This window comes from Poecile atricapillus, chromosome 2, assembly GCF_030490865.1.
Source record: "Poecile atricapillus isolate bPoeAtr1 chromosome 2, bPoeAtr1.hap1, whole genome shotgun sequence".
In the NCBI taxonomy this organism is placed as follows: Eukaryota; Metazoa; Chordata; class Aves; order Passeriformes; family Paridae; genus Poecile; species Poecile atricapillus.
In genome coordinates, this window is record NC_081250.1 from 74,233,010 (window position 1) to 74,258,689 (window position 25,680).

The 25,680-nt window shown below is 34.2% G+C and overlaps 1 protein-coding gene across 2 annotated transcripts in view; it reads left to right on the top strand.

Moving 5' to 3' along the window:
- The window catches only part of CDH10 (cadherin 10), a 58,205-nt gene extending 32,852 nt beyond the window's left edge, over positions 1–25,353 (top strand). Inside the window, exons 3-11 of one of the 2 annotated variants that reach the window (XM_058831715.1) lie at positions 2,834–2,953; positions 3,574–3,741; positions 8,751–8,938; positions 11,816–12,069; positions 13,630–13,766; positions 15,022–15,143; positions 21,459–21,567; positions 23,465–23,716; positions 24,595–25,353. In XM_058831715.1, coding sequence (XP_058687698.1) covers positions 2,834–2,953; positions 3,574–3,741; positions 8,751–8,938; positions 11,816–12,069; positions 13,630–13,766; positions 15,022–15,143; positions 21,459–21,567; positions 23,465–23,716; positions 24,595–25,088 — 1,844 coding nt within the window. In that variant the 3' untranslated portion in view covers positions 25,089–25,353. The remainder of the gene's footprint in view (positions 1–2,833; positions 2,954–3,573; positions 3,742–8,750; positions 8,939–11,815; positions 12,070–13,629; positions 13,767–15,021; positions 15,144–21,458; positions 21,568–23,464; positions 23,717–24,594) is intronic. The other variant, XM_058831717.1, reaches the window with a different exon arrangement.
- The last annotated feature ends 327 nt before the right edge of the window (positions 25,354–25,680 follow it).

Here is a 25,680-nt window from a genome sequence, read left to right on the forward strand (position 1 = left end):
AATTCATTTTATTTGGCATCTGTGGTGTACAGTGTACTGTAGCAGAGCAAAACCAGCTGGTAGTTAGACAGCTGTTGTGCACAATGTAACTGATAGACTTATAGCACTATTCCTGTTCACTTCTTGACATGGCTTCTGTCAGGTTTTTAATAGGAATTGTTGATCCCCCCTGCAGAGGCCTAGAGAGCACATCTCTTTTCCTCTCATAGCAAGGGCCGAGATCAAAGGGGAGCTCTGCATCCTGAATGGCACTTGGAAGTGTAGTAGTGCCCTTGCACTTCTCCTGCCAGGTACCTGACCCATAAAAGCCAAAAAGCTGAGGTATCATTAAAAGGTAAAGTTCATCCTTACCACATTTGGGCAGTGGAGTGTACATTGTCCTGATCATAACCCACCAATTGCATTGTGCAACAGTGATAAAATTAAGGAGCACAAGTCTCTTTCCACACGCTTTAAAGGGTGCAAATCTAGTTTTCAGGAGTTTCTGATAGTTTTTGGGTTTTTTTGCTCTGTTTCATGGGCATGTGCACTGAAATAGTATTAATTAATATATATTCATTATGACATTCAAATAAGACAGCAGTAACTGTTAGGCACATATTATTACATTTAAAACAGAATTGTTTTAATATATTTTCAAGTTATTAGACATGTTCTTCAGTTTCATTTCAAATTATTCTTCAAAGTTCATTCTCCATGTATTTTTAAACAAAAATGAAATAGAAGTCTCATACAATTTGACCTATTAATAAATATGTCTAGTTTCACAAATGAAGGAAATGTGAAAACTAGAAAAAAGAATTTATTCAGTTACATGTAATAGAGACAAAGTATTTACTTTCATGGATTTACAATGTAGAATTTTCTGATTAATGCATCGTGATGTTGTGACCAATGTCTTGATTATGGCTGTTCTGTTTTTATGGATATGAAATGGAGGAGTTTTAAACTTGTACAATTCCATGTTGGTCAGTGTACTCAGTGGCTTGGGGTTTTTTTAAACTTGCAGCACTTCAGTTACTGAACACGATTTGTCTTATCCTTCTTTTACACAACTGCTATTTCAGAGTAGATGCTTTTCAGGAACAAGTATACAATCCAGCACTGAAGTTCCACTGTAGTAGGATGGTCCAAAAATGCATTGCATAATCAAGACAACACACTTCAGAAGTTAAATATATTAAACAGAAAGGCCTATTCACCTTTTAACAGAACAGTTATATAGGCATATATCTACACATGGGGTTGCTGAAGACATGAGATGTTTGTGAATCATAAAGAGACAAAGCTTTTAGAACAGACCTATCATCCCCACATTCTTATTTTTTTAAAAAAGGTTGAGATTTTCAGATTCAGACATATTCTAAATGGTTACTAAGGCAATCTTTAAGACAACGAAAAGCAAAGAAGAAAAGAAAGCTATTTTATCTTAATTTCTTTATCCTTGTGTAGCAATTTTTATCTTAAAATTTTATTTTGGGTTTGGGTTTTTTCTCTGATAAATTTGTGGTTCACTCCATTTTAATTATAAATAATATAACCAGCAATATACTCATTTTGCCTTCTTTATGAGATACTTTTAGGGACTCACTGAAACAAAGTATTTCTGTTCTCTAGCAGTTGAAAATTGAATATTTCTGAGGATTCATCTCTGTTTCAACAGTTAGGCACATGCTCATTCCCTTGATATTTGTGCTATAATTGAACAATTTACTTGTAAAAAACAGATTTTTCATCATGTTGTGAAATCCCAAATAAATGGAGAAAGAGCATTTACTTTTATTTGTTTTTCTATATATGTTTGAACAAATATGTAGACAGAAAATGCGAGGGAGTAAATAGTTGTGCCAAGGGTCTTGGATTTACAGGTGGGGTTTTTTGCATATTTGTCAGTGTTTGGTGAGGAAAAGAATTTTGAAAGAATTGGGATGAAAGGAGAAACAAGTTTTAAAGTCTTCTGATCCTCAGATTAGCCCATGGCTAGCCAGTCATGTGCATATGATGATGTTTTTTCCTCTTTTTTGTTTTCAGTTCTTTCCTATTAAAATAGTATCTGAACTTTATGGATACACAGTAGGGGGGATCCTTGTTCATACTTTATTATCTTGATGGAAGAGCTGCACAGGATGTAGAAAATATTTGGAGGAAAAACTGTCAGTGGTGATGGCAAATATTTCATGTTTTGAAAGACTGGTATATTCTACTAAAATTTAGAGAAGATCTTTAAGGTTAGGAAATTTTAGGTAATTTAGATAATCTAAATAACCATCAGATTTCAAAGTTCATATGACAATGTTTCATCCGGTAGTATCTATCTATAGTAACACTTAGAAAGCAGAGAGAACTTATGACTTGTTTTTCACAAGTTCCAATGACCTGTTTAATCATCTTTTTCTGTCATGTTCCTGCATACATAGTTTCATATCATCCTGATATCATTGAACAAAAGAAAAGAAAAAATAAAAGAAAAAACACATTCTAGGCAATGAAAAGCAGATATTGCAATAAAGCAAATGTCTTCTGCAAAGAGGATGTGAATACACAAAATTATTGAAGCCAGGTAAGGATTCAGCACAGACATAGCTATTGTTTACATTTTTTAATTAAATCTTAATCACACCTGTGGGATTAGGGAAGTTTATTTCCAATTTATGTGGAGGGAGACCCGAAATAAGGAATAATATACCTAATTTGACTATAAGATCACAAATATATTTGGAAAATCCAGTCAATATTAATTGAAATTTTCTTTGGTGTCTTTTGGAATGGAAATTGATGCTCTGAGACCTCTACATAGTGTCATGTGCAACTAAGTTGGCTTTGGATTTTTCAGGTACTTCTGTGGTCCAAGTTACAGCTACTGATGCCGATGACCCTTCATATGGAAACAGTGCCAGAATAATTTACAGCATACTTCAAGGCCAGCCATATTTCTCTGTGGAACCAGAAACAGGTCATGGAAATTTTAATTATTTTCATTTACAATAAACTTTAAACATTTTCTTTCATTTAAAAGACCTTAGATCACCTAAAAAAATTAATTAAAAACTAACTGAAGGGAAAGAGCATTTCTTGTTTTTTTCTTATGACTTATAATTTTCATAATAAATATAAAAACTCAAGACATCTGAAATTATGAAGTATAAGTAATTTTAAAGTGGTAAATAAATATTTATAGCTTAAGATTTAAATAACATTTCTGATAATGGCAAATATAAAGTTTTTTTTCTTAGAAAATATTATTCTTTTGTTTGTAATTATTCTGCTTGGATTAACAAATGGTTTTCCTTGTCCTAAACCTTGTACATAAATATCTTGAATCATTTTTAGCATGAAACTGGAAAGAGACCTGTGATGTAGAACACATATTCAACCAAGACACAGCCTGTAAAAAGACTACTATAATTGTAAGACTACAATAAAATTTATGGACAAAAAATTCTACTTTGAAATATTAAATGACTATTTTAGAGATTTATTTCAAGACTAATGTAAAAAAAGATGTAGCAGATTGCTGCACATAATCAACAAATACATTATTAGCGATTTTGTTTTCAAATTTATTTCTTTTAGGTATCATCAGGACTGCGTTGCCGAACATGAACAGAGAAAACAGGGAGCAGTACCAAGTAGTTATCCAGGCAAAGGACATGGGAGGCCAGATGGGTGGATTATCAGGGACCACCACCGTGAACATCACACTGACTGATGTCAATGACAATCCACCTCGCTTTCCCCAGAGTAAGCTGCATTTAATAGTTGACTTGTGCTGTAAGAGTTAAGCAGTCACCATCTGGTTTAATTTAGAGTAAATCTAGATTATGTGGCACACATAAACAAAAGGCTTATGTGCTGATTATTATTATTATTAAAACAGTATATTAAATGTTAGAGCATTTTTTTTGTTAGAAAGTAGTTGCATGATCAAATACAGTTGCAGTAAACCTGGAATTCCTCCCAGTAATATGGGGAGCAATAGTAGGTGGACTTGTAAGAGCATTAGAGCAATGTTTTTGCTTTCTTTACCTATTGCTTAAATCCTACATGCTCTCCCACTGGAGAATAAAACATGTTGTAATTCCAGATACGGAGAGATGTTTAAAATGAAGTAACTGCTTAAATATTTAATCATGAAAAACGTGAAAAAGAAATTACTCAAAGAGAATCAGACAGATTTGTACTTTTTCAGCTATAGAGCTACAAACAACATAGAAAATTTCCCAAATTAAAGTAAATTACATTTAATTTTTTAGGGTTTTTAATAGCCTTAGTGAAGGTTTTCATAATTCTTTTTGCCTTTTGATAATACAGCTGTCAAAACTCAGTATCCTCAAATCAAAATGTAAAACTGTTCTTGGTCTCTATGTGATATGGAAATATTAAACTATGTAACATCGAACTTGTAACAGTTAAGTATTCTAAATACATTTGAAGCCTTTTGCATAAATTGAAGTTGCAATATTTGCGGGATGATTTAGATTTAGTTAATACGTAAAGGATTTAGAGTATCCTCACCACACGTTTTATACTCTGCATAATTCTACTCAATCCAGTAGTTACTGATGCACTCTTCTTGATCAAAATAACAGAATCAGCTTCAAATTATGCTCTTCATGGCACAACTGGAGTACATAATTATGTTCAATTTAATATTGCAGTTAATATATATGTGTTTAACTAAGATGTTTATCAGCATGTCATTTCATGTACACACTTGAAATAAAAATGTCATGCACCATGGAGTACGCAGAATTTGTGCATTTTGCAAAAAGTCATATTCTGAACAGAATTTATTGTTAATTTATCATTTTTTCCTTTGCTTTTCCTCAATTTTTTTATTCATTATTTTTCTTGCTTCCATCTGTATATAGAAAATTCTGGTATTTCTATTGTTGTATAGGAGATGAATGCTGCATTACTGGACACACTGAAGAAGACTGTTCAAAGAGGGGTCAAGTTCAAAGCCTTACAGAAAAAAAATTAACAGTTAAACCTAAGACAGCATAGAACCATTCAAAGTGCATATTTATACTTTCTTTTTTCTCTTTTTTCTTGTTTGTTAAACAGTGTGTTAAATTAGAAGTTAGAATGATGGTATCAACTTTTGAGACCATTTTAACATGACTTATCTGGGAGTCCAACACAATAGCTGAAAGAGAGAAGGATTTGATCTAGCATCTCTGCGTTTTTCCTTAATGTCAGTTGAAATCAGATGTGTCATTTACTTTAAAGAAACTTAATTTTACTCTCATGGGCTTTTGTTGTTTGGTTTTTCTCTCTTTCTCTCTGCCAATTTCTTTGTTAGATATAAATGTATGTTTCATTGGAGGTGAAAACTAAAACATTTAAAAAAATGACACATTTTACTATATATATGAAAGTATAAATAGCTATTGATTTTTTAAAAAAATATATTTAATCTCAAAATGGAAATAGACAATAAACTTATTCATAATTTTAACAGAGTTCAGTAAGACTGCTGGAATTGAAACAAATTAAGTTAAATTATTCTTATTCTATTCCATTAATTAAAAAATTCCCAGATGTATTAGGTTAATGAAACAATAATATTCACATCAAATTTATAAATTACCAGGCTAAATGTTAGAATGCTCATTATGTTTCTATAGGACTCAGCATATTACAGCTATATGTTTCAATAAAAAGTTTAAGATCTGCTTAAATGTCTCTCACAAGAAACTCATATTAAAATTGTGGAAAATTCGACATAATGTATCATACTTTCTAAAAAATATATATATCTATACATAGAAGAACCCCTAATTTCTCTGTTGTTTACATTATGAAGCAATGATTCTTAAGAATATTTTTCTCTTCTTAAAAATATACTAAAACCCACACAGATAACAGTCGTGATGAGATTGAAAACTTTTTCAGGGTTCTACAGAAAGGTCTTCAATGACCTCAGATACTGGATCTCTGTTTCAACTGTAATATTTCCAAGAGTTCTCAGAAGTAAGGAGATAGTGCTGATCAGTGACAAACAGAAAATATGATTTATGGACTTAGAAGCCTGAGTCTGAATGTAACTCAGTGCACCCGAATTATGGCAGCCCATGTCTCCTGTGAGAGTCTAGCCTGTAGTACTTTATAATATTTACCTTTACATTATATGCTTATTCAAGAGTGAATGGGAAGAAGGGTAAACGGAAAAATAAGATTGGTTTTCCATTATTTATGACTGACTGAAGTATTTGCAATCCCAAGTGTGTAAACTTTAATCCTCGAGCTGATTTCTCCTGTCCATAGTATATGGAAAAGTATTCCATTCCCTGATCCTCCCATTTCTTTTCCTGGCAGACAAATGAAAGGACATCATTCACTGGAGTAAATGCAAAGAGTAAACTACTTTCCTTGAGAAGAGAGAAATAAGATTGACAGCAGAGTTTTGCAAGGATGATTCTACTTTGGTGTACTTTGTATTCTAATACAGTGTCTGAAGCTGTACTGCATCCCATACTTAGTCAATGCATTAAATGTCTTCAGTGACAAAGATAATAAAATGAAGCATCTCATACTGTGGTGGAGATTTCTAGAAATGAATAGATTAAAAATTACATTTTAGATTATATGTTTCTAGTTATTTTTGCTCTCTGTTTCCACTACCTTATTAGCAATTCATGATACGAACTCTTACCACTTTGTAGAATAAATTAATGACTGGGGTATTGCACTGGGAATCAAAGTCAGTCAAAGCAGTGTCCACAAGGCAAAGCTTAGAGATGTAGTTTTAAGTGCTGAAGAAAAAAAAATATTTGGGGAGTAAGTAGCTGACACCTCATAAAAATAATTATAACATATAAATATTAATTGGGGGTAAAAAAAAGCAGTCTTTCACCATAGCATCCTATAGTACTGCTTTAGTACTAAACTGGGGCTAATTTTTCCTTTTCCTTTTTTTTTATTAACCTTCAGGTGATTACAGACAGATTCTCTACTAATGAAGTATACAGGTTTAGATACTAGAGAAAAGTGATGAAAATGTTAGAGAAAATGCAGGATAAAGTACTCAATTGAACATCAAAATGTGATTGAGCAAAAAAATACACATATAAATAGAATGTGGGGTGTACATGTCCATAAAAAATTCATTCTGCTGGTATATGTCAGTTTCATATTAAAATATGCTTAAAAAATATATGAAGAAATTAAATTTAAATATTTCAATATTTTTCATTCAACATTTAATTGAAAACTAAATGTGAATGCATTTACTTTTAAATTTCTAATTTTTGTTTTTTTAGGTTAGTCAAATGGGAACATAATAATGTAACAGAACAGAAGAAAAAATAACTTTGCAAAAGCAGGAAAAAAACCCTCAAATTACCCAGTAAATAATAGGGGTTTTTTTTGTAGTGAGTGTCAACCCTGTAGCTGTCTTGTAATACACTAGTAATCCTCAAATGATTCATACTTTCCTGAGATATGATAAAATCATGTTGCCAGTGACCTTCCTATACATCCTTGTCAATCTCCCCCCATGATTCTTCACAAAACTAATACTCATTTAATGGACTTTCCTGTACTACTTATTTGTGGCAAAGTATGTGTTGCCTCTTGTGTAGCCTGTTCAACTTTTTACTGTTGTGGTTGCTGTCCTTTACCATTTTCACTTTTGTGTTATTTCAAGCATACTTCTAACTCCTTTAACTTAGGTAGTCTCCAAGTAGAATAGAAAATCTTGGAAAACTAAACTAAGGCCATAGAAGAAAATGTTTTTCAAGAGAGTTTTGATGAATTCACTTTCATCTTTGGAATGACAACTGTAGATGAATTAATTTTAAAATATTTTTTTCTGAGAATTCTTCATAGCGCATTATGTCCCCCACATGGTTTTTTTCTAGTGTAAGTTCCAACAGATGGGATCAAGTATCTCAACCCTTATTTACAGTTTTCACACTAAGGCTAGGACATAGAATGCTAAAATATATGGTAAGATACTTATTTCAATTTACTGCAGCATGTCTGAATGATGACAGGTTGATTCCTATGTATTTTATCAGCTGTATGACACTACCATAAAGGGATATAACTGAGATAAGAAAAGTAGTACAAACCAAAAATTGCAATATTCATAAGCCTATTTAAGTATGAATTAACTACTTTACCAAGTATAGGCACAATTTCTGCTCGTAGATTTTTAAAACACCTCCCCCTGCATTAATGTGTTATTCAAATTTATTTAATACAATATCATACTATCTGAAATGCCAGTCTCTTGCATAGAATTGGCCAGCAAAATCAAGGAATTCTATTCTTGTCATTGCTTCCATGATAAAGTACATGTAAAATATATCTCAAAGATTGTCCTTAGATATTAATGGGTAAAAAAGAAGAGTGAAATCTGGCAAGAACACAAAGCAGTCTTTCCAGATGATATTTCAGGAATGAAAGAAAATGAGGACAAGAAAATTACAAGGAAAAGAAAGGCAAGAAGAGTGCAGATATAGTTGATTCTTCTCTCAGATAGAATAACCCTACTTTTCAATGAATGTTTTCTCAACTCTACTTTTCTATTAATGTTTTTGTACAATTTTATTTTAAGTCTTCTATATAAAGCTTTCCTCTGGATAGCTCTCAGCCTCGTATTTTCTCGTCTCGTATTAAATGGCAATTTCTCTAGAATAAAAAACACACAAAATTATGTTATCAGCTGTGTCACACAGTGTTACTTCATGCATGTGTACTGGCCTGTGGGGGTCCTGAACAGCTCTTTGTCTCTTTGACAGGTACCGTCCATCTCCGTATTCCTGAGTCCTCCCCAGTTGGAACAGCCATTGGCAGTGTTAAAGCCACAGATGCGGACACCGGAAAAAATGCAGAAGTAGAGTACAGAATTATAGATGGCGATGGGACCGATATGTTTGATATTGTGACACAGAAGGACACGCAGGAAGGCATCATCACTGTGCGAAAGGTGTCCATTAACAGCATTCACTAAATGATTTTGATGTCAATGTTATGTCACAAACGTTCTTTGCTTACATCATGTGATAACACATGCTAACTGCTTAACATTTGCAAGCATGCCCCATCAGTGACTGAAAGGTACTATTGCCTTTTAAGATGAACAGGAAATAAAAGGTGGTGACCATATCTAAGATGCAGCATGGGTTTAAAGCATTGTTGCCAGCAAAGCATGAAAAGGTGGACCAGCCCCAATGTGTTAGCACTAATTATCTCTGTGAGGCAGAGATAATAATGCAGGCTTCCTAGGTACTTCTGTAACCTGTTTTCTTCAGCTGGCAATCAGCAGCTCACTCACAATGAGAGTCTAATCAATGAGACACAGATTTTCCTTCTCTGTGAGATTCTCATGAGATCTATATGCCAGAACGCAGACATGAGTTGCAAGCTATATGGTTTTGCTCCTGTTTCCAATGTATGAGAGGGCTGCCACATGAGAACTGTTTATGTAATGAAGGTGTTACTGTCCCAGAGCTAGCTTTAGTTCTGCCCTCTGCCTTGCATTGTCAGAGCACTTTCAGATGTTTGTCTTCAAAGTCCAAGATCTCAAAAGTAGAAATGCCACTCTCCTATTCCTCAAAAATTCCCCTTCCAGAAGTCTCTTGGTCCTTGTCTTTGGGACTTTGAGATGAACTCCAAAGAGTTTAGGTACCTTTTTAACATAAAGCACTGTTTTTATTAGCTTTCCAAACAAATGTCCTTAAGCATGGAATAATGAAATAAACAGCAATATAAAAGATATCTCCACATCCCTTGATAATGGTTACCAAGGAAGAGAGAAGTTCTGCTAGAGTCTTCCTTTTTAATTTCTGTTTTACTCTGAACATAGTCAGTGTGGTTGTTTATCTGGGAAAAAATGAAAAAAAAAAAAAAACAACAAAGTTTGAGATCTTATATTTTACTTTTCCTAGTTTGTGAAGGCTTCTCTTGAGATGCTGTTTTCTTGCTTGCTTCAGATTTTCACACAGACTATTATATTGTCAATAGCATCTTGAAAAAAAGTCTAGTAGCTGAATCAAGCATAAGAAATTTCCTAAATTATAATACAGCAGTTCCAAAAATGTCAATAAATACTAATGAACAAGATCTTCTGATTTTGTCATTAGCAGTCTGACAGAATTTGCATTTTTCAGGATGCTTTCTCAGTCATGAATAAGTAGTTTATTCAATACCACAGACAACAGCACTAACAAGCAAGGAAGGAGATGAGAATGCTCAGTTCATTGATTCATTAAAATAGTCTCTTTTTTTTATTATTATTTATCCACTTTGATTGTAATTTCTGTTTTCAGTGGTGAATAACTACAAATAGCTTGTGTTCCTTTTCGAAGCCTGTAAGTTATTAAGTCTGAATTTATTATGTGCCATAAAAGAACTTTTTCTATACAATTTTTTCTATACAATTTCTCACAGACAAAATAATTGATTTTCCACAATTTCATATATTTGGGCAAAAGTTTTGTTCATTACTGTTGATGTGCTGAAATATGATGTAATGCCTGTATAATCCACAGGTTTCATACCCCGTTTTGCACTGTAGCTGGAGAAGATGTCCAAATTGGATGTGAATGTTGCGGTAGCAATTTTACATATTCATGGTGCACATTCTGCCAGATTAAATCAATTAGAATAAATCAGGACTACCATGTCTTCTTTGCTTTTAGGATTGAAGCCAGAGTCCCTTAACAGCTGAATGATGCACTTTACCGACACAGCAATAGCCTCAGATCTAGGTTAAATAGTTGCATTTCTCAGTTGTATTCATAGATACTCTCCCATCTGCTCTGACTACTTTTTAAAAACAAGTCTGGGGCAGTGGGGAAACTCATTCTTTTACTGGACTGCATCTTACTGCTTTTGAATAGTGTGGTTAAATATCTAACCTGTCACTTCAGCATCTTTAGTGAACATTAATTAGTATTTAAAAGCAGCCAGGCAGAAAAAAATCAGTCATCAACTACCCATTTTGATGAATGAAAACCACCACTTCTCTATCTCTCTCAGAATCTGTGGGAGTTAATAAAGTCTTCTTTGTGTCAGAAAGGTAGATTTTCAGCTTGCTCATTTCCTCAGAATCATTAATTAGCTAACACTTTTCATCTATGACAGCAAGAAAAATTTGAAGGAATAGAATTCTTTTCTATCCAAAATGATTTCTAATTATAACCATGAACTGTTCCTCCTTCCATTTTAAAAAGGAACTGCTGACAAAAATGTCAAATATATTTTCAAAAAAAAAACCCTCTGATGCTGGGTTCATTAAATTAAATGAAAAGGAACAAGATTAAACCCTACTCTTTCTCTAGATACAGAGACACCTTCCTCAAAAGACACCTAAAACATTCCTGGTATTTAAGGCCAGCTATGTAGGCTTGACAGTAAGAATACTCTGGTCATTTTGATTTTCCAGGACTTTACAGAATTTCCTGTGAAATATTAGTGTTGAATACCTTGTTCTGGAAAGTTTGTATTTCCAGTCAGTATCTCAAGCATTTTAAATGGTTGTATGATTGTTTCAAATCCATATTCTTGTGAAATAGCTGCAAAATTCCCTGAATAATTGGTTAATTTGCACTGTAAATATTTTTGTCATTCATGCTGAGATAATTTAATTAATATTGAGGAAAAGATACTTCTAAAAACAATGGTAATTTCTTATTAGACAAAGTGACTCCTGTGGTGAGGAAAACATTAATTGTGTTGTTGTTCCCACACTGCAGGATCTGATAACACTTGAGCCGTCTTCAGTTTCCATTATGTACACAGGTCAACATCTGTCAATATGTAAATCTAATTTAATAAAATTTACCACAATTTTCATTTTTAGCCACTGGACTATGAGACAAGACGACTTTATACTTTGAAAGTAGAAGCTGAAAATACCCATGTGGATCCCCGTTTCTATTACCTTGGGCCTTTCAAAGACACAACTATTGTGAAAATCTCTGTAGAAGATGTAGATGAACCTCCTGTGTTCAGCAGGTCCTCGTACCTTTTTGAGGTGCATGAAGATATTGAGTTGGGGACAATAATAGGAACGGTAATGGCACGGGATCCTGATTCTGCCTCAAGTCCAATAAGGTAATACTTCAATGTCTGTAAACACATTATTTGCTAAAGAAATTAAGATAAATAGTAAGGCAACATTAATTTCACATAGAGGTTTTTTTCTATTATTTATTAGTGTCCTAGAAATACACAGAATTGAGAATGTTGCTATCTGTAAACCTACAAACAGGTCAGGCAACAGCAATTTACTTGCACACAAAAGGCACAATTTTTATATTAATTTATATTTTTTTATATTAAATATTTTCCAGTGCCTCAGTTCATAGAAAACTTGATTTCAAGTAGGCCCATCAAGATTTCTTCTTGCTTCACACTATGAAAAGCTTTTAGAGCGCTGAGGAAACAAGTTCTAATCTTCAATAAAACTAACATCATGTATGAAGTAAGAGGAAATGCTTATCATAAAAGCCAAGTAGTCTTAAACATAGTTTTTCTAGAAAATAGCAGGTTTTTGTTTTATTCTAGTTATTAGAGTAAGGTAGTAGTAAAAACAGTTGAGTAGGTCTTTATTGCACTATCAGAAGTTTTCATTTGCTGCACTAAATTCCTTTATTTTTACATTCATTTTGATTTTGACTTGTTTGTTGGGGTTTTATTTGTTTGTCTTTTATATTTACAGCAATTGGGTGTGGTGGAGTGAGCAAACAACAGCCACCAAAAAATGTATAGTTATTATTTTAATTTAACAGCATTTTTTTATTTGGTTCAGTCTAGTTAAGTTCTGTAAGTGAAACCAGATGCAGTTGATGAAAAGTTTAGATCACTCATAAATTTTTATAGAAACATAAACATTTGTTTCTATTGTACTATACAAATGTACTCTATAAAAAAAATGGCCCAATTCTGACACATATTCTGATAATCATTCTGTATTTGACAAAATGCTACATTTAATTCCACATCAAAGATTTCATTCTAATTTGAAGGCAATGTTACGTATTAAAAAAAAAAAAAAAAAAAAAAAGAGGAAAGAAAAATTTTCTGATATTTGTTTGACATCACCATATCATGTTGGTGGACATCTTGCCTACCAAAAGTATAGCAGCTATAGAAATATACAAGATCCTTCAACATCCGTGCAAGAAAGTTAAAGTGCTGCATCTTTTACATGTTTATACAGTTATTTTTTATCTTGATCTCTAGTGAATTAATGCATCCTAAATAGTAGAAGCAGAGCTTATAGCAATACTTTTGAACAGCTTGTAAATTAGCTGTCAGTCTCACTCTAAAGAAACAGTATATCAAAGACCATTTTCCTTTCAAGATTAAATTAATTCTTTAATTAATATATTGAAATTCTGCTTTTTTTAAAACAATTCTCCAATATTCTTGTAAAAGATCCAGTTATCAAATATTACACTGTTGTATCACATTTTTAAAATTCATTTTTAATTTCTCATTCTATGGAGCTAATCTTCAGAATTTTCAAAAGTATTTATAGAAACTTAATATATGTCTTTTTAAAACCAACCTTTGTAATGTAGAACATAAAACCTGTACTGACTTCTGAAATGTGTTTTCTTTGACTTTCTGTAATTTTGACAATACTTTTTATTTCATTATCTTGTTTAGGTTTTCTCTGGATCGTCACACTGACCTTGACAGGATATTTAACATTCATTCTGGAAATGGGTCCATCTATACTTCTAAGCCACTTGACCGTGAGATATCCCAATGGCACAATCTTAGTGTTATAGCAGCTGAGATTAGTAAGATAATTTGGTTTTTCATTTTCCTTTCAGTTTTCCTTAGCCTGTAAAGTTACAGTGGCAGCTTTGTAATGATAACACCCCTCCTTTATTGTACCCATGCCCCTTTCTACTAGATACCCTAGAAATGTGAATTGTGGGGTAGCTAACAGCAGCTGTCTCTTCATTGCTCTTTTCCTCACCTACCTCCATCACTGACTTTTTATGTCCAAGTTACTTCTGAAATGTTAAACAATTAAATAATAAGACTGGAACAATTCTTTTTATTTCTTTTATTGGAGGACAATAACATGATTTTGTTGTTAAAATAGCTGAGTTTAGCATATTCTTCATTTCCTTAGAAATAATTTAATTATCTTTTCCTATGGTATCTACACCTACAGCTCTTGGAACCAATACATCTTACAAGTTCCTTTCAGTTTGATCCCGAAGCTGTAGCATTTCCAAGAAACAGCTGCACTTTTTTACACCCAGGCATTATTTAATATTTTTGTTATGGCAACAAGATCAGCAAGTGAGAACAGGGACACCTGTATTCCTGAATTAACCTATGCTAACAAAAAGTAATAGTAGGATCTTGGTATTTGGCAAGGGAAACGTTACTGTTTCTGAACTTAAGGTCTGAAAATCTACATATTTTTAAAGGAAATTTAAACATAAAAGAATCTTATTCTAATAAATTCTTTACTAAAATTTTGGAGGGGTACTTTCATTTGTTTTGTTGGAATTTTTTCAAGGGGCAAGATAGGAAAGTCAGACTTGAAAATTTTTCAAAATATGTATGCATGTCATCGATTAAATTAACTCTATGCCAACCAAAATCAACAATGAACAAAGTCAATGATGTCTTTTCTCTGTGAAACAAACTAGATCACAAAGAATTTAAAAATTAAAGATCAAAGCCTTACAAAACCTTGAGCCCACCAAGTGATCAAATTTGTTATTGTAGTTGTGGGCATACCTACCTAATTTTTATACCTAATATTTGAATATATTATTAACATTTGCAGCCACCTATCTTCATAAAAAAACTTAATTGTTCACTAGATCCCAGTACTTCATGTTTTTTTACTCCACACAAATAATTTCCTTATTTTTTCAGAAGGCCTGATTCTGACTTGTTACTGGTTTGTACACTAAACATTGACCTGATTCTAGCCTCATCTTTCATGTGTATTGCTCATGAAATTTGGAAGAAAACAGAAAACTCTTAATAAGAAAATAATCTCATGCTTCTTCTCTCTTCTTCTCTCAGACAACCCCAAAGATACTACTCGTGTTCCTGTCTATGTAAGAATTTTGGATGTTAATGACAATGCCCCACAGTTTGCTGTATTCTACGACACTTTTGTCTGTGAAAATGCAAGAGCTGGACAGGTATGCCTTTGATAAACACTTCCCACTATTCAGTTTCACTACAGCACTCAATTATAGATCATTCTTGCCTATTGCTTATGAAAAATCATATCTAAATTAGGTTTTGAAATGTTAAAAATGAAAGCAAAGAAGCGCTGTAAGTGAGGCTTAAGAGTGAAATCTCAGTATGTTAGAAGCACATCAGTGTTTCAGTCACCACTTTTCCTTACCTAACCTCGTACTGCTGTTAAATTCTGATGAGATACATCGATGACATGGCCGTGATTCACTTTGTCCTTAATTTCACAAAGTAGAACACTATATGTAACTAAAAAGTTTTATCTGTATTTTCTATAATTCTCCAATAGAAAAATTCAGATATATTTCAATCCATGCTGATGGTGATTACAAACAAAAAAAACCTGTCACTTTTTTTTTTCAATTCTTATAGTCATCTTTCATTATCACACCAAAAATTTCTGAAAAGAAAAAATACATTTTTAAATGGTAACATAATATTTTTCTTTTGCTTGTTAGAGGCTGCAAAATGTGTACTTAAATTGAAGTGAAATGACTGTACTGCTTAATACCTAATTCCCAATAGGCAGTTGCTTATTATAACTCTTTAAAAATGTTTTCTTATTACACATCCCAGAGCATAATTAGCCAAAAATAAAGTCTTTAAAATGGTAGCAGTAGTACCTCAGTGCAACCCTCTCAGTACGCTTGAAAAGAATGTGGTAAAGCGCCAGCTTGTCTTAACCATTTGAGTCCCACAGGTATAACATTCAGGTTGTATTGCAAATTTCACATTCAGGTTGCCATTCTTCCTTCCAAAGTGACATCAGTTTGAACTTAGAACCAAGAATTTGAGGCTCAAATTTATAATGCATAAAATATCTAAACGTACTGAGAAAGTGCATTTGTCTGCTGTGGCAGGCACAAGAGAATTCAAGCTGTTAGATAAAGAGAAATCACTGGCTAAAAGCGGAGAATTTCAGACAGTTGAAGTGTCTACTATAAATGCTAAAAAAATATTTTAATCATTTTCAATATGACAAATGGATAAAGAATTGTAAAAGAAGAACATTGAATTTTCCTCTTCCACTTTCACAAAAAAACCCCCCAATGTTAAAAGAAGTATAAATGCATGAATCCACACATTTTACTCACCTGAGATTTCAGATTTTTTTCTGTGCAGGTTGCTAGTTCTAGAGCATACAGGAAATACTAATAGAACAGTTAAATTTCCATGTAAATGTATTTTAAGGAACAGTTTTTCTGCGCAATCTAGATTATTGAAGTCAGTATAATTTAAAAGTAAATATAAAATTTATTTCTACATTGCATTGTTTCATTACTTACAATAATAATAAGCTGTCAGTTAAAAAGTTGAATAAAATAGCACCAATCACTTATAACTAATAACTGAGGAGCTAAATAAGTTTTCACATCCACAAATCCTATTTAAATTGTTATAGAGCTCAATAGTGTCTTTATCAGAAAAAAACTGCCAAAGTTATTCAGCGTGCCATAAATATAAACATTTTTTAAAAAATCTGAGTTGCAAATGATTGCTTAAAGAAAACAATTTGCAGAAAGAGAAAAAATATAATGCTGGATAACATGAATAATCTATTTGAATGTAATTATATTCTTGTTTACTGGCAGCTCATAAATAAGACTTTTTATTTTTCCAATTCAATCTGTCCTGAGAGAATCTAATCAATCCAAACTGAACATGCTTCTCTGAGCTTGATTCCTCCCACATTTCTGCTATTTTTCTTCCCTTTCTGGTTTTCATAATTACATTTGATCCGTGAAATTTATATCTTCTATTAGGTCACTGAATGATGCTTCATCAGTCACAGATTCTGTGGTGTTCATTTCAGTATTTCCCATCTACTAAGGACAGATATTGTAATGAATATTATGCTTTTCTGTTTACTTAAATTGTGCAGAAGCCTAAATTTTATGCATACATATATATAGGCACACACATGCTATATATGATAGCTGGGGAAGTGCACATGAGTTCATGCATACAAACGTACACATATATGCAAATATATAGCAAGAGAGAGATGTGACTTGTAGTCTGAGTGACTTGAAGGGCCTGTGATTGTTCTCCTGCTTGCTATTACTGCTGATGTCAGATCCTACCGTGAACTTACAAACCATGCAAATATCCTATCTCAAAAAGCTCAAGCCATACACAAGCAGCACCTCGGGCAGAATGCTATTTTGGTGGCTGCTGTTCTTTCGACCCCCCAAAAATGAGGACAGTCTTGGTGTGATGGCATAAAGAGGACACAGGAGTTCATGTGACCTACACAAGGCTGACTCAATAGGAGTTCAGGGAAATAAAGCTGCAAAATGCTCAGACTGCTGCAGCCCTGCAACCAAAGAAGTTCAGCTGTCCTCCGCCCCCAGGTGAGAAGAGCCAGGAGCTGGGCATCTGGACAGATGGAATCCCACTGGTTTTGTCAGCTCCCAGCTGTCACACGTCTGGCAGCTCAGCTGCCAGCCTCCAAAGATCCTCTAATGTAAAAGATAAGAATCAGTTTAGAAAGCAGAAGTCGGTCCTGCTTTAGAGAGATCTTGCATGGAGGCTGAGTTTAACTTTTCTAAATATTCATTTTCTTTATAGTAGATGTCTGAATATGGACCCTTCTCCTTTTCTAAATGATCTGCCAAAAGGAAAGAAGGCAGGAGTTGACCTTGGTCAGCAGCCAGGTGTCCATCCAACCACTTCCTCCCCTCTCAACAATATAGGGTGAGAAAAGATGGAAAATAAAAATGGTTTGAGACAAACTTTCAAATTACTGTCACTGGCAAAACAGTTTGGGGAAAATTAATTTAATATGCTGTCCATTAAACATGGGGTAGGATCGTGAGAAAAAAAGAGAGAACTAAAGCAACTTCTCTTAATACCACCCTTCGTCCCAGGTTCACCTTCACCCCTTCACTACTTTATTTTCCTGGACACCCCTTCCTCCTCACACTTTTCCCTGTCCCAGGGTGAGCATTCCCCATGGACTGCATTCCTTCAGGATAAATCTGTTGCAGCATGGGATCACCTTCAGGAGCCGCAGGTAAAGCCCGGCCCGGCCGGGGTCTCTCCCTGGCCGCAGGCCCATCCCTGCCGGGTCTCTGCCGGCCCCGGCCCTGCTGCCGCTGTCCCCCCGGGGCTCGCAGGGCTGTTTGTGGCTCGGTTCCCCTGGCTCAGGCCTGGCTGCCGGGCAGCGTTTTGCCCTCCCTTGGCCAGGCTTTCCCCGGGGCTCTCGCCCGCCCGCCCGTGGCTGAGGGGCTCAGCCGGGCCCAGGCCCGGCCCAGCCCCAGCACTGCCAGCGCTGGGACACCCCCACCTGACTCAAGTACTGCGATGTTTAAATGGCTTGTTATTATCTTGTTATCAGCCTTCATTTTACCAAATCCATACATGCCCGCTCCTTTTTCATATGGCCAAATGTTATGTAAATAGGTCTAGCTCATAATGGATTCTCTTTCAAAGACATTTTAAAATAGGAATGATGAAGTTCATTTTCCTTTTTCCGATAACTAAATTCAGTATAGATTATATAAACACACTACGTTTCTTGACCCCATTCTTTTTATGCTGCTCGTCATGTTATCAGCTCATTTGACCCATATAACAATCCTTACCAGGGATGTTTTTCTCACCATAATCTTGCTTAAACATGGCTTTTGGGATCTTCATATTTCCAGAAATTTGCTTGTTATATTCACCAAGTGTCTTTCTTAAAATAGCTAAAATTCATATCTACTGAAAAAATTAAGTCCTTGAAGTTTTTTCCTAGCATTCAATTTTCCCTTCCTATTTTTAAGATGTTTCTATAAAAAATCCTTAAACCCTTTATTCCTGAAGTGTTATTTTATTTATTGCATCTCTTTCATTTCTTTTGACAAATGACAATTCGTGATAAATTTTCTTGAAATTTTGTTCTCTTTCTTTCCCAGTTTCCCTGATTCATTCTTACTTTAGTTTCTTCACTCTAAGGTCTGTGGCTATATAGCCACAGATCTTATACCTTCCAGTGGTTTTTACGAGTATCAGAATTTTGTCTTTGCCTTACCTTTTTCAAAAACTCTCAGAGGTTTTCTTTTATTCACTTGGACAAGAAGGTTTTTGAACTGCAAACTGATGTAGGGTTTCTAAAGAGTTCTACTTTCTTTTTCTTAATAGCGCATTATATTTTCTTTATTTATCCTAAATTTAAAAGCAAATATATAGTATATCCTGGAAGAAAACATCTACCAAAACAGTTGATAGAACTGATGCATGCAGAGGTCCTACCAAGCAGAAAGATGAATTTTGTTGGAATAAGCAGACCATACAGCAAACTTGTTTCCACTGTTTTATCAGTTTTTTAGTGGCTAACAAACCTCAAGACTGCTACTGGGCCCTTAATTTCTTGATGTTATCATACAGAGTAACACCCTTGGCTTTCCTGCAGTTACTGCTTTGTAGCATTTCTAGAAAGAGACAACTCAGAGTGTTATACCCCTATTTACAAGGTAATTGGCACTTCCCATGGCTGGAAGGTATAAGAGAAAAAAACTGCTTGAAACCACATGTAAACAGGATTTATCATGTTAAAATGGTAATAAATATTATCAGGAAACAGTTTTCTAACTGCAATATAGCGCTTTCAGTTCTACATACTCTCTTTAAATTATGAGTATGAACACTCAGCATATCAGTTGATTTTCATCAGCCTAACACCTACAACTGAACCATATTTATGGTCTCTAGTTGTGAAGTAAAATAAACTAGTGTTTTTTTCACTTAATTTTGTAAATACCCATGAAAATTCATATGCTAATTGCTCACTAAATAATTAAAATATTTATTCTTCAGAAGCAAATAATATTCTATGCTTGCATTATCAGTTTTATTAATTTAGAAAGTTATTGGAGGATTATGTAAGAAAACAGATTTAGAGAAAGACAAAACTCCTGTTGAAAAAGCAAGTAAGCTGCTATATTAAAAGAAATCCCATCCTTGCCTCCTCAAGAAATTTACTGCTATTTTCTGGATAGACAAGAGAGAAGTTAGGAATTCGTCATGCCTTTTTAAAGGCAAACAGGAGTGCATAGCATATGATGACATCAAAAGATGATCAGACCTGACAAAAGCTGTGATATGAAGAGAAATGGCTGTATATGGAAGAACTGGAAGAGGAAAAACAAACAGGGTTTACACCACAGAGAAGGAATAGTGTTAAAAATTAGATGTAATTCCATGGTTGAAAAAGCAGTGCAATTAAAAATTATGGCTAAGAAATGAAGAGTAAAAATGATCTAGACCAAAGATTAATCTGTATTTGGAAGTTAAACTTAAGAACATAACTGAACCTTCAAGCATGCATGCACAAAATCCAGACTTAAATTCAAAATATATGCCATGGATTAAAAAAAGCTCCAGTCTGAAATTAGGCAAAAAAAAAAGTCAAAAATAAAAGTCTAAAAATTCATTTTGCTTGAGAAACAGTATTTTGCCACTCCTAGGCATAGAAATTTCAGTGAAAAGGCCACATATTCACTTACCTGAAAGGTAAACAAGTGCTCATGAATGGCTTACCATTACCTTCCCCAAAAATACCCAAAATCTTTTGTAGGCATTGCAGAAAGCACTGGTGCAGCTTACTTTGAGAACTATGATGCCAGATTCTCATCCCACTCCAAAGCTGTGCATCTCTAGGGTGTGCTGCAATGTTTTGAAACACATTCAGTCAAGAGTTGAAATATGTATAAAATCTAACTGGCATTTTTCATTTCAGGTATCATATTGTTATGTTCTGCTATACTAATAAATAGAAAAATCATGTTTAAGAAAAAATGCTTTAATGTTGAAATGTAATTTAAAACATTAACTTCCCTTTCAAAAATATCTGTTTGACAAAATGCCATTTTTATCATGAAAATGGAAAATGTCATGTGAAATACTGTATTAGGTGTTGATTTGAATTTAAAACAATGAACCAAAGATGAAGTACAAAAACTACCAGCTACAGCTAAGACTACTTTTGGCAAGTTTTGTCCACTGTGTAGATACAAAAATATAGGTGCACATGTACTACCAAATGAAAAATACAGATGCATTTGTTCAAAAAAACTTACATAAGACACTTGTTGAACATTTTTGTTTAGTTTTTATATTTTACAGAATAAATATTAGGTCAATATGTGTGAATGCTAAGTTATTCTAATGCTTTTCATCTTCTTTGATCAGACAGCTCTATCAAAAACCTAGGTGTATTTGGGTTTGTTGTTTTTTTTGTTGTTGTTGTTTGCTTGCTTTTTTTCCTGCAGCTTATTCAAACCATAAGTGCAGTAGACAAAGATGATCCTCTTGGTGGACAAAAATTCTTCTTCAGTTTAGCTGCTGTTAATCCTAACTTCACTGTTCAGGATAACGAAGGTAAAATTCATGCCTGTTCCAAGGAAGATTTATCTTTTCTGTCTGGTTACATTCCTGAAATATATTTGCTTTTGATGTCTATCAATATGTAGAGAAGCTGTGAAGTTGCTACTATCAAAAATACTTTACCTGAATGAGGTTTAGGACTTCTACATTTTTATCTGTATAAGTGAGGCAGAAATGTGATAAAAAAAAAAAATATATATATATACAAAGAAAATCAGAAATGTGTTGGCTTGGGGTAAGAGACAGATTAAATATTTGACTGCAAAAGAAAAAAAAGCTTTCAAAAATTCCTTCAGCTGATAAGTTGAGATTTTTCACTTTAGCTTTTTGTCACATAGCTTTGATTCCCCTGGCCTTCTGTTTTGCTTCTTTCTGACCATTAATGAAAATAATGGTTCTGAGAGCCACTTTGGCTTTTTTTTTGATCTTTTCTCAATCTGTCTTTATGTGAGAAAATTTTCAGAAGCCTCTGTCAGGGAACTGAGACTATGAATTTGGCCTTCATTTTAGTATGACTAATTAAGAGGACTCTGGATTACAGTAGAAATAAATGATAGGGGATATGGTATCAGCCTTCAAATGTGTCAAAGGCATAAAGGCAACATAATCCTCTATTCCTGATTAATATTCCAGGATGTAGCAGACTACTAACAACAGCAGAAAAAAATTTCCTAATGGTAAGGAAAGTTAATTAATTAAATCAAATAGTTTGGGTACCTTATAAAATCCATTGCAGAGGAGGGATTTAAAAATCCACAAGACACGTAATTTTTGATGCTGAATGAAAACAAATGGTGTTAAAATACACAAAACCAGCGGAGGGAAGCAATAAAGAAAAACTTTGTGTTTTGCATTTTGAAGTCTATGAAAAAATACATTATTTAATATTTTAAATAAAGGTTATATCTTGGTGACTAGGTCCTGAATACAGAGAGGTACATATCTTGATATTTCCTTGTTATCTGTAATTATTTTCTTTCTATTTGCACATGGGTTATTTTAGTTGTGCCTGATGTTGACTGTCAAGATAGCTAACCACACAGCCAACCTCAAGCAATCCACAAATATTATGAAAATTTAATTTTCCTTTTAGTGCACACTAAACCTGTATTTTCTCTCTTTTGGACTAAAAAGTTGGCTGCCACTCTAGTTTTGTGGCTCCAACAGAAGAAGAAATAGTGTCTCTGTGTTATTCGTTCATTCTCTTCCTTCCCTTCCCTCTGGCCACTCAGTGGACAGCTTTTGATGCTGAAGTATCCTGCACACAACTAAGATGTGTCTGCTACAGGTACAGATACATTGCAAAAATGTGCAGGAATACCTACCATCTTTCACATTTTCTGAATTCCTAAAACAATTTCTATCCAAAAAAAGCTCTACTTCATGTGTTAAGGTACAAAATTAATTGTTCTACAGTGTGTTGGAAGTGGTTTGGTGTAGCAAATCTCATACTGAGTTGACAGATAGTATTCCTGTGGGTGTTGTCACAGCTGATTCATGGAAAGAATGTTCCAGAACAGAGTACTTGTTGAACTGCACAAAGTGGAAGGTTATTTTTCCTCAGTTGGTTGTTGCGTTTCAGAGTTTCAGCCCTGAAATTTAACTGTGTCACACACTGCATGCATTAATCTATAAAACATTTTAAGTTTTGAGAAATCCTCTTTGGAATCACATGCAAAAGTGGTGCAGAGGCACAGAGAGGCAGGCCACATGTACCTAAAAACTTATGAATAGCTTTCTGATCAAATGGCAATGTTGTTAGAAAAACAGAGATATCACTGTGATATCAGGAACTATTTTTAAGTCATATAAAATACAAAGATTTGCATCTACTATAAGTGATATGGTTTCTGTCCGTATAGCCTACAGCGGTATCTTTTAATCGATCTAGATAACACTGCCAGGATTTTGACGAGAAGGAATGGCTTTAGTCGGCATGAAATAAGTACTTACCTTCTCCCGGTGGTGATCTCGGACAACGACTACCCGATCCAGAGCAGCACGGGCACGCTGACCATCCGGGTGTGTGCCTGTGACAGCCGGGGGAACATGCAGTCCTGCAGCGCCGAGGCCTTGCTCCTCCCTGCCGGCCTCAGCACGGGGGCACTGGTGGCCATTCTCCTCTGCATCATTATCCTGCTAGGTAAGAAGAGAAACGCATCTTCCCCTACCCAGGAGCAAATATTTAAGGCCTGACTCGTTTCACAAAATTATGCAGGTTAATAGAATTAATGATGCTGGATTTTGCAAGAATATAACTGCAGCTTAAAATAAAAAGGAAAAAACAAAGGCAAACCCTTGTTATCTGCTGATTTTAAAGTATTCAAGACCCAGACTGTTAAAACTATCACTGTGCTACCAGAAGCTCATTTATGTTCTTTCATTAAATTGTCCGAAAAACAGAAAGTTCAGAGAGGATGAATAGTATAATCAAAAATTGCTTTACTGCCTTTCATTTTAGATTTTTTTTTTTGGAGGAAAAGCCTCTTTTTCATTTAAATAACTACCAAAAATCAATATGCAGTATATATTTCACATATAATATAACAGTAAGCAGTAATTTTACTGCATCAAAGCCCTGTCTATCCAGTGGTTTCAGTGCTGTAATGAAAAAAAAAAAAAAAAGGAAAATTTTGTAAAGCCTCCATTTTGTGGTTTTCAGAATAAGACTTAATGACCTATAATTCAACTCAAAGCCACTTTTTAACAGTATCCTTTGAGCTTGAAAAAGGAAAAAATATCTTCAGAATAGACCTGGCTATTTTAAAGCTCATTACAGCTGCAGAAGGAACATGCAGGCAAGCTCATGGTCCTGTAAAGCAGAGCACACAATGTGTGCAAAATAGGTTTTTGATAAAGACTTTATTGTGCTACCCTTACACAGATAGAGGTGTTTATCCAGTTATCAAAAAAAGTGAGTTGGTGAAGCATAGCTGAAATGTAATTCTTGTACCTGGTGTATTTGCTGCTAAGAAATTGTTAAATAGAGATCTTTACCCATTCTTTGTTTCCTTCTTAAAGTTATAGTGGTGCTATTTGCTGCTCTGAAGAGACAACGAAAGAAGGAGCCTTTGATCCTCTCTAAAGAGGACATCAGAGACAACATTGTGAGTTACAATGACGAAGGTGGTGGAGAGGAAGACACCCAAGCCTTTGATATCGGCACGCTGAGGAATCCTGCAGCTATCGAAGATAAGAAGCTTCGACGAGACATTATCCCTGAAACGTTATTTGTGCCACGGAGGACTCCTTCGGCACCAGACAACACAGATGTCCGAGATTTCATTAACCAAAGGCTAAAAGAGCATGACACTGATCCCTCTGCGCCGCCGTATGACTCGCTTGCAACCTATGCCTATGAAGGAAATGATTCCATAGCTGAATCCTTGAGCTCCTTGGAGTCAGGTACTACCGAAGGAGACCAAAACTATGATTACCTCCGAGAGTGGGGGCCTCGGTTTAATAAGCTAGCTGAGATGTACGGTGGAGGAGAAAGTGACAAAGACACTTCCTAACCTACAGTAGGCTACTCTTTTCTTTTCCTTTGAGCGGAAGTAATTTTACAGACACCTTCTGCACTCAACAGTATTTAACATTCAGGAAAATTTTCCTGCCACTCAGCACAATGGTTTCCTTTTAAAATTTGTTTTAAACTTGTCCATTAATGTCATTCATTCTTTCTAGTAGGATGCCACTTGGAATATATACAACATTTTATTTAATCAACTTCCAAGAGCCAAAGCTATGGAAATTCTGTGTTGTACATTTTAGTAAGTAAAATAAAAAAAATATCTTACCTTCAAAAATTTGAACAGGGTGATAATCCCTTAAGCAACCTCATGTACAAGCCGCTTCTGTTAGGTACATGTCCTATTCCTGCAAGTGCAGCTTTTAAGATGGCAAAGAAGAAAAAAAATCCAATATGTCCTGTTCTGTACATTAAAATAAAACAAAATGTACACGTGGTGTTAATAAGTGTAATATGCAGCTGGTTTAAAAAAAAGTTTGTGCAACTTCATTTCATCAAATTCTATCTGCCAATGTTTTATATTTATATTTTTGTATTTATTTTTAAAAAATAAACCAGTTTTTACAACTATGTTAATG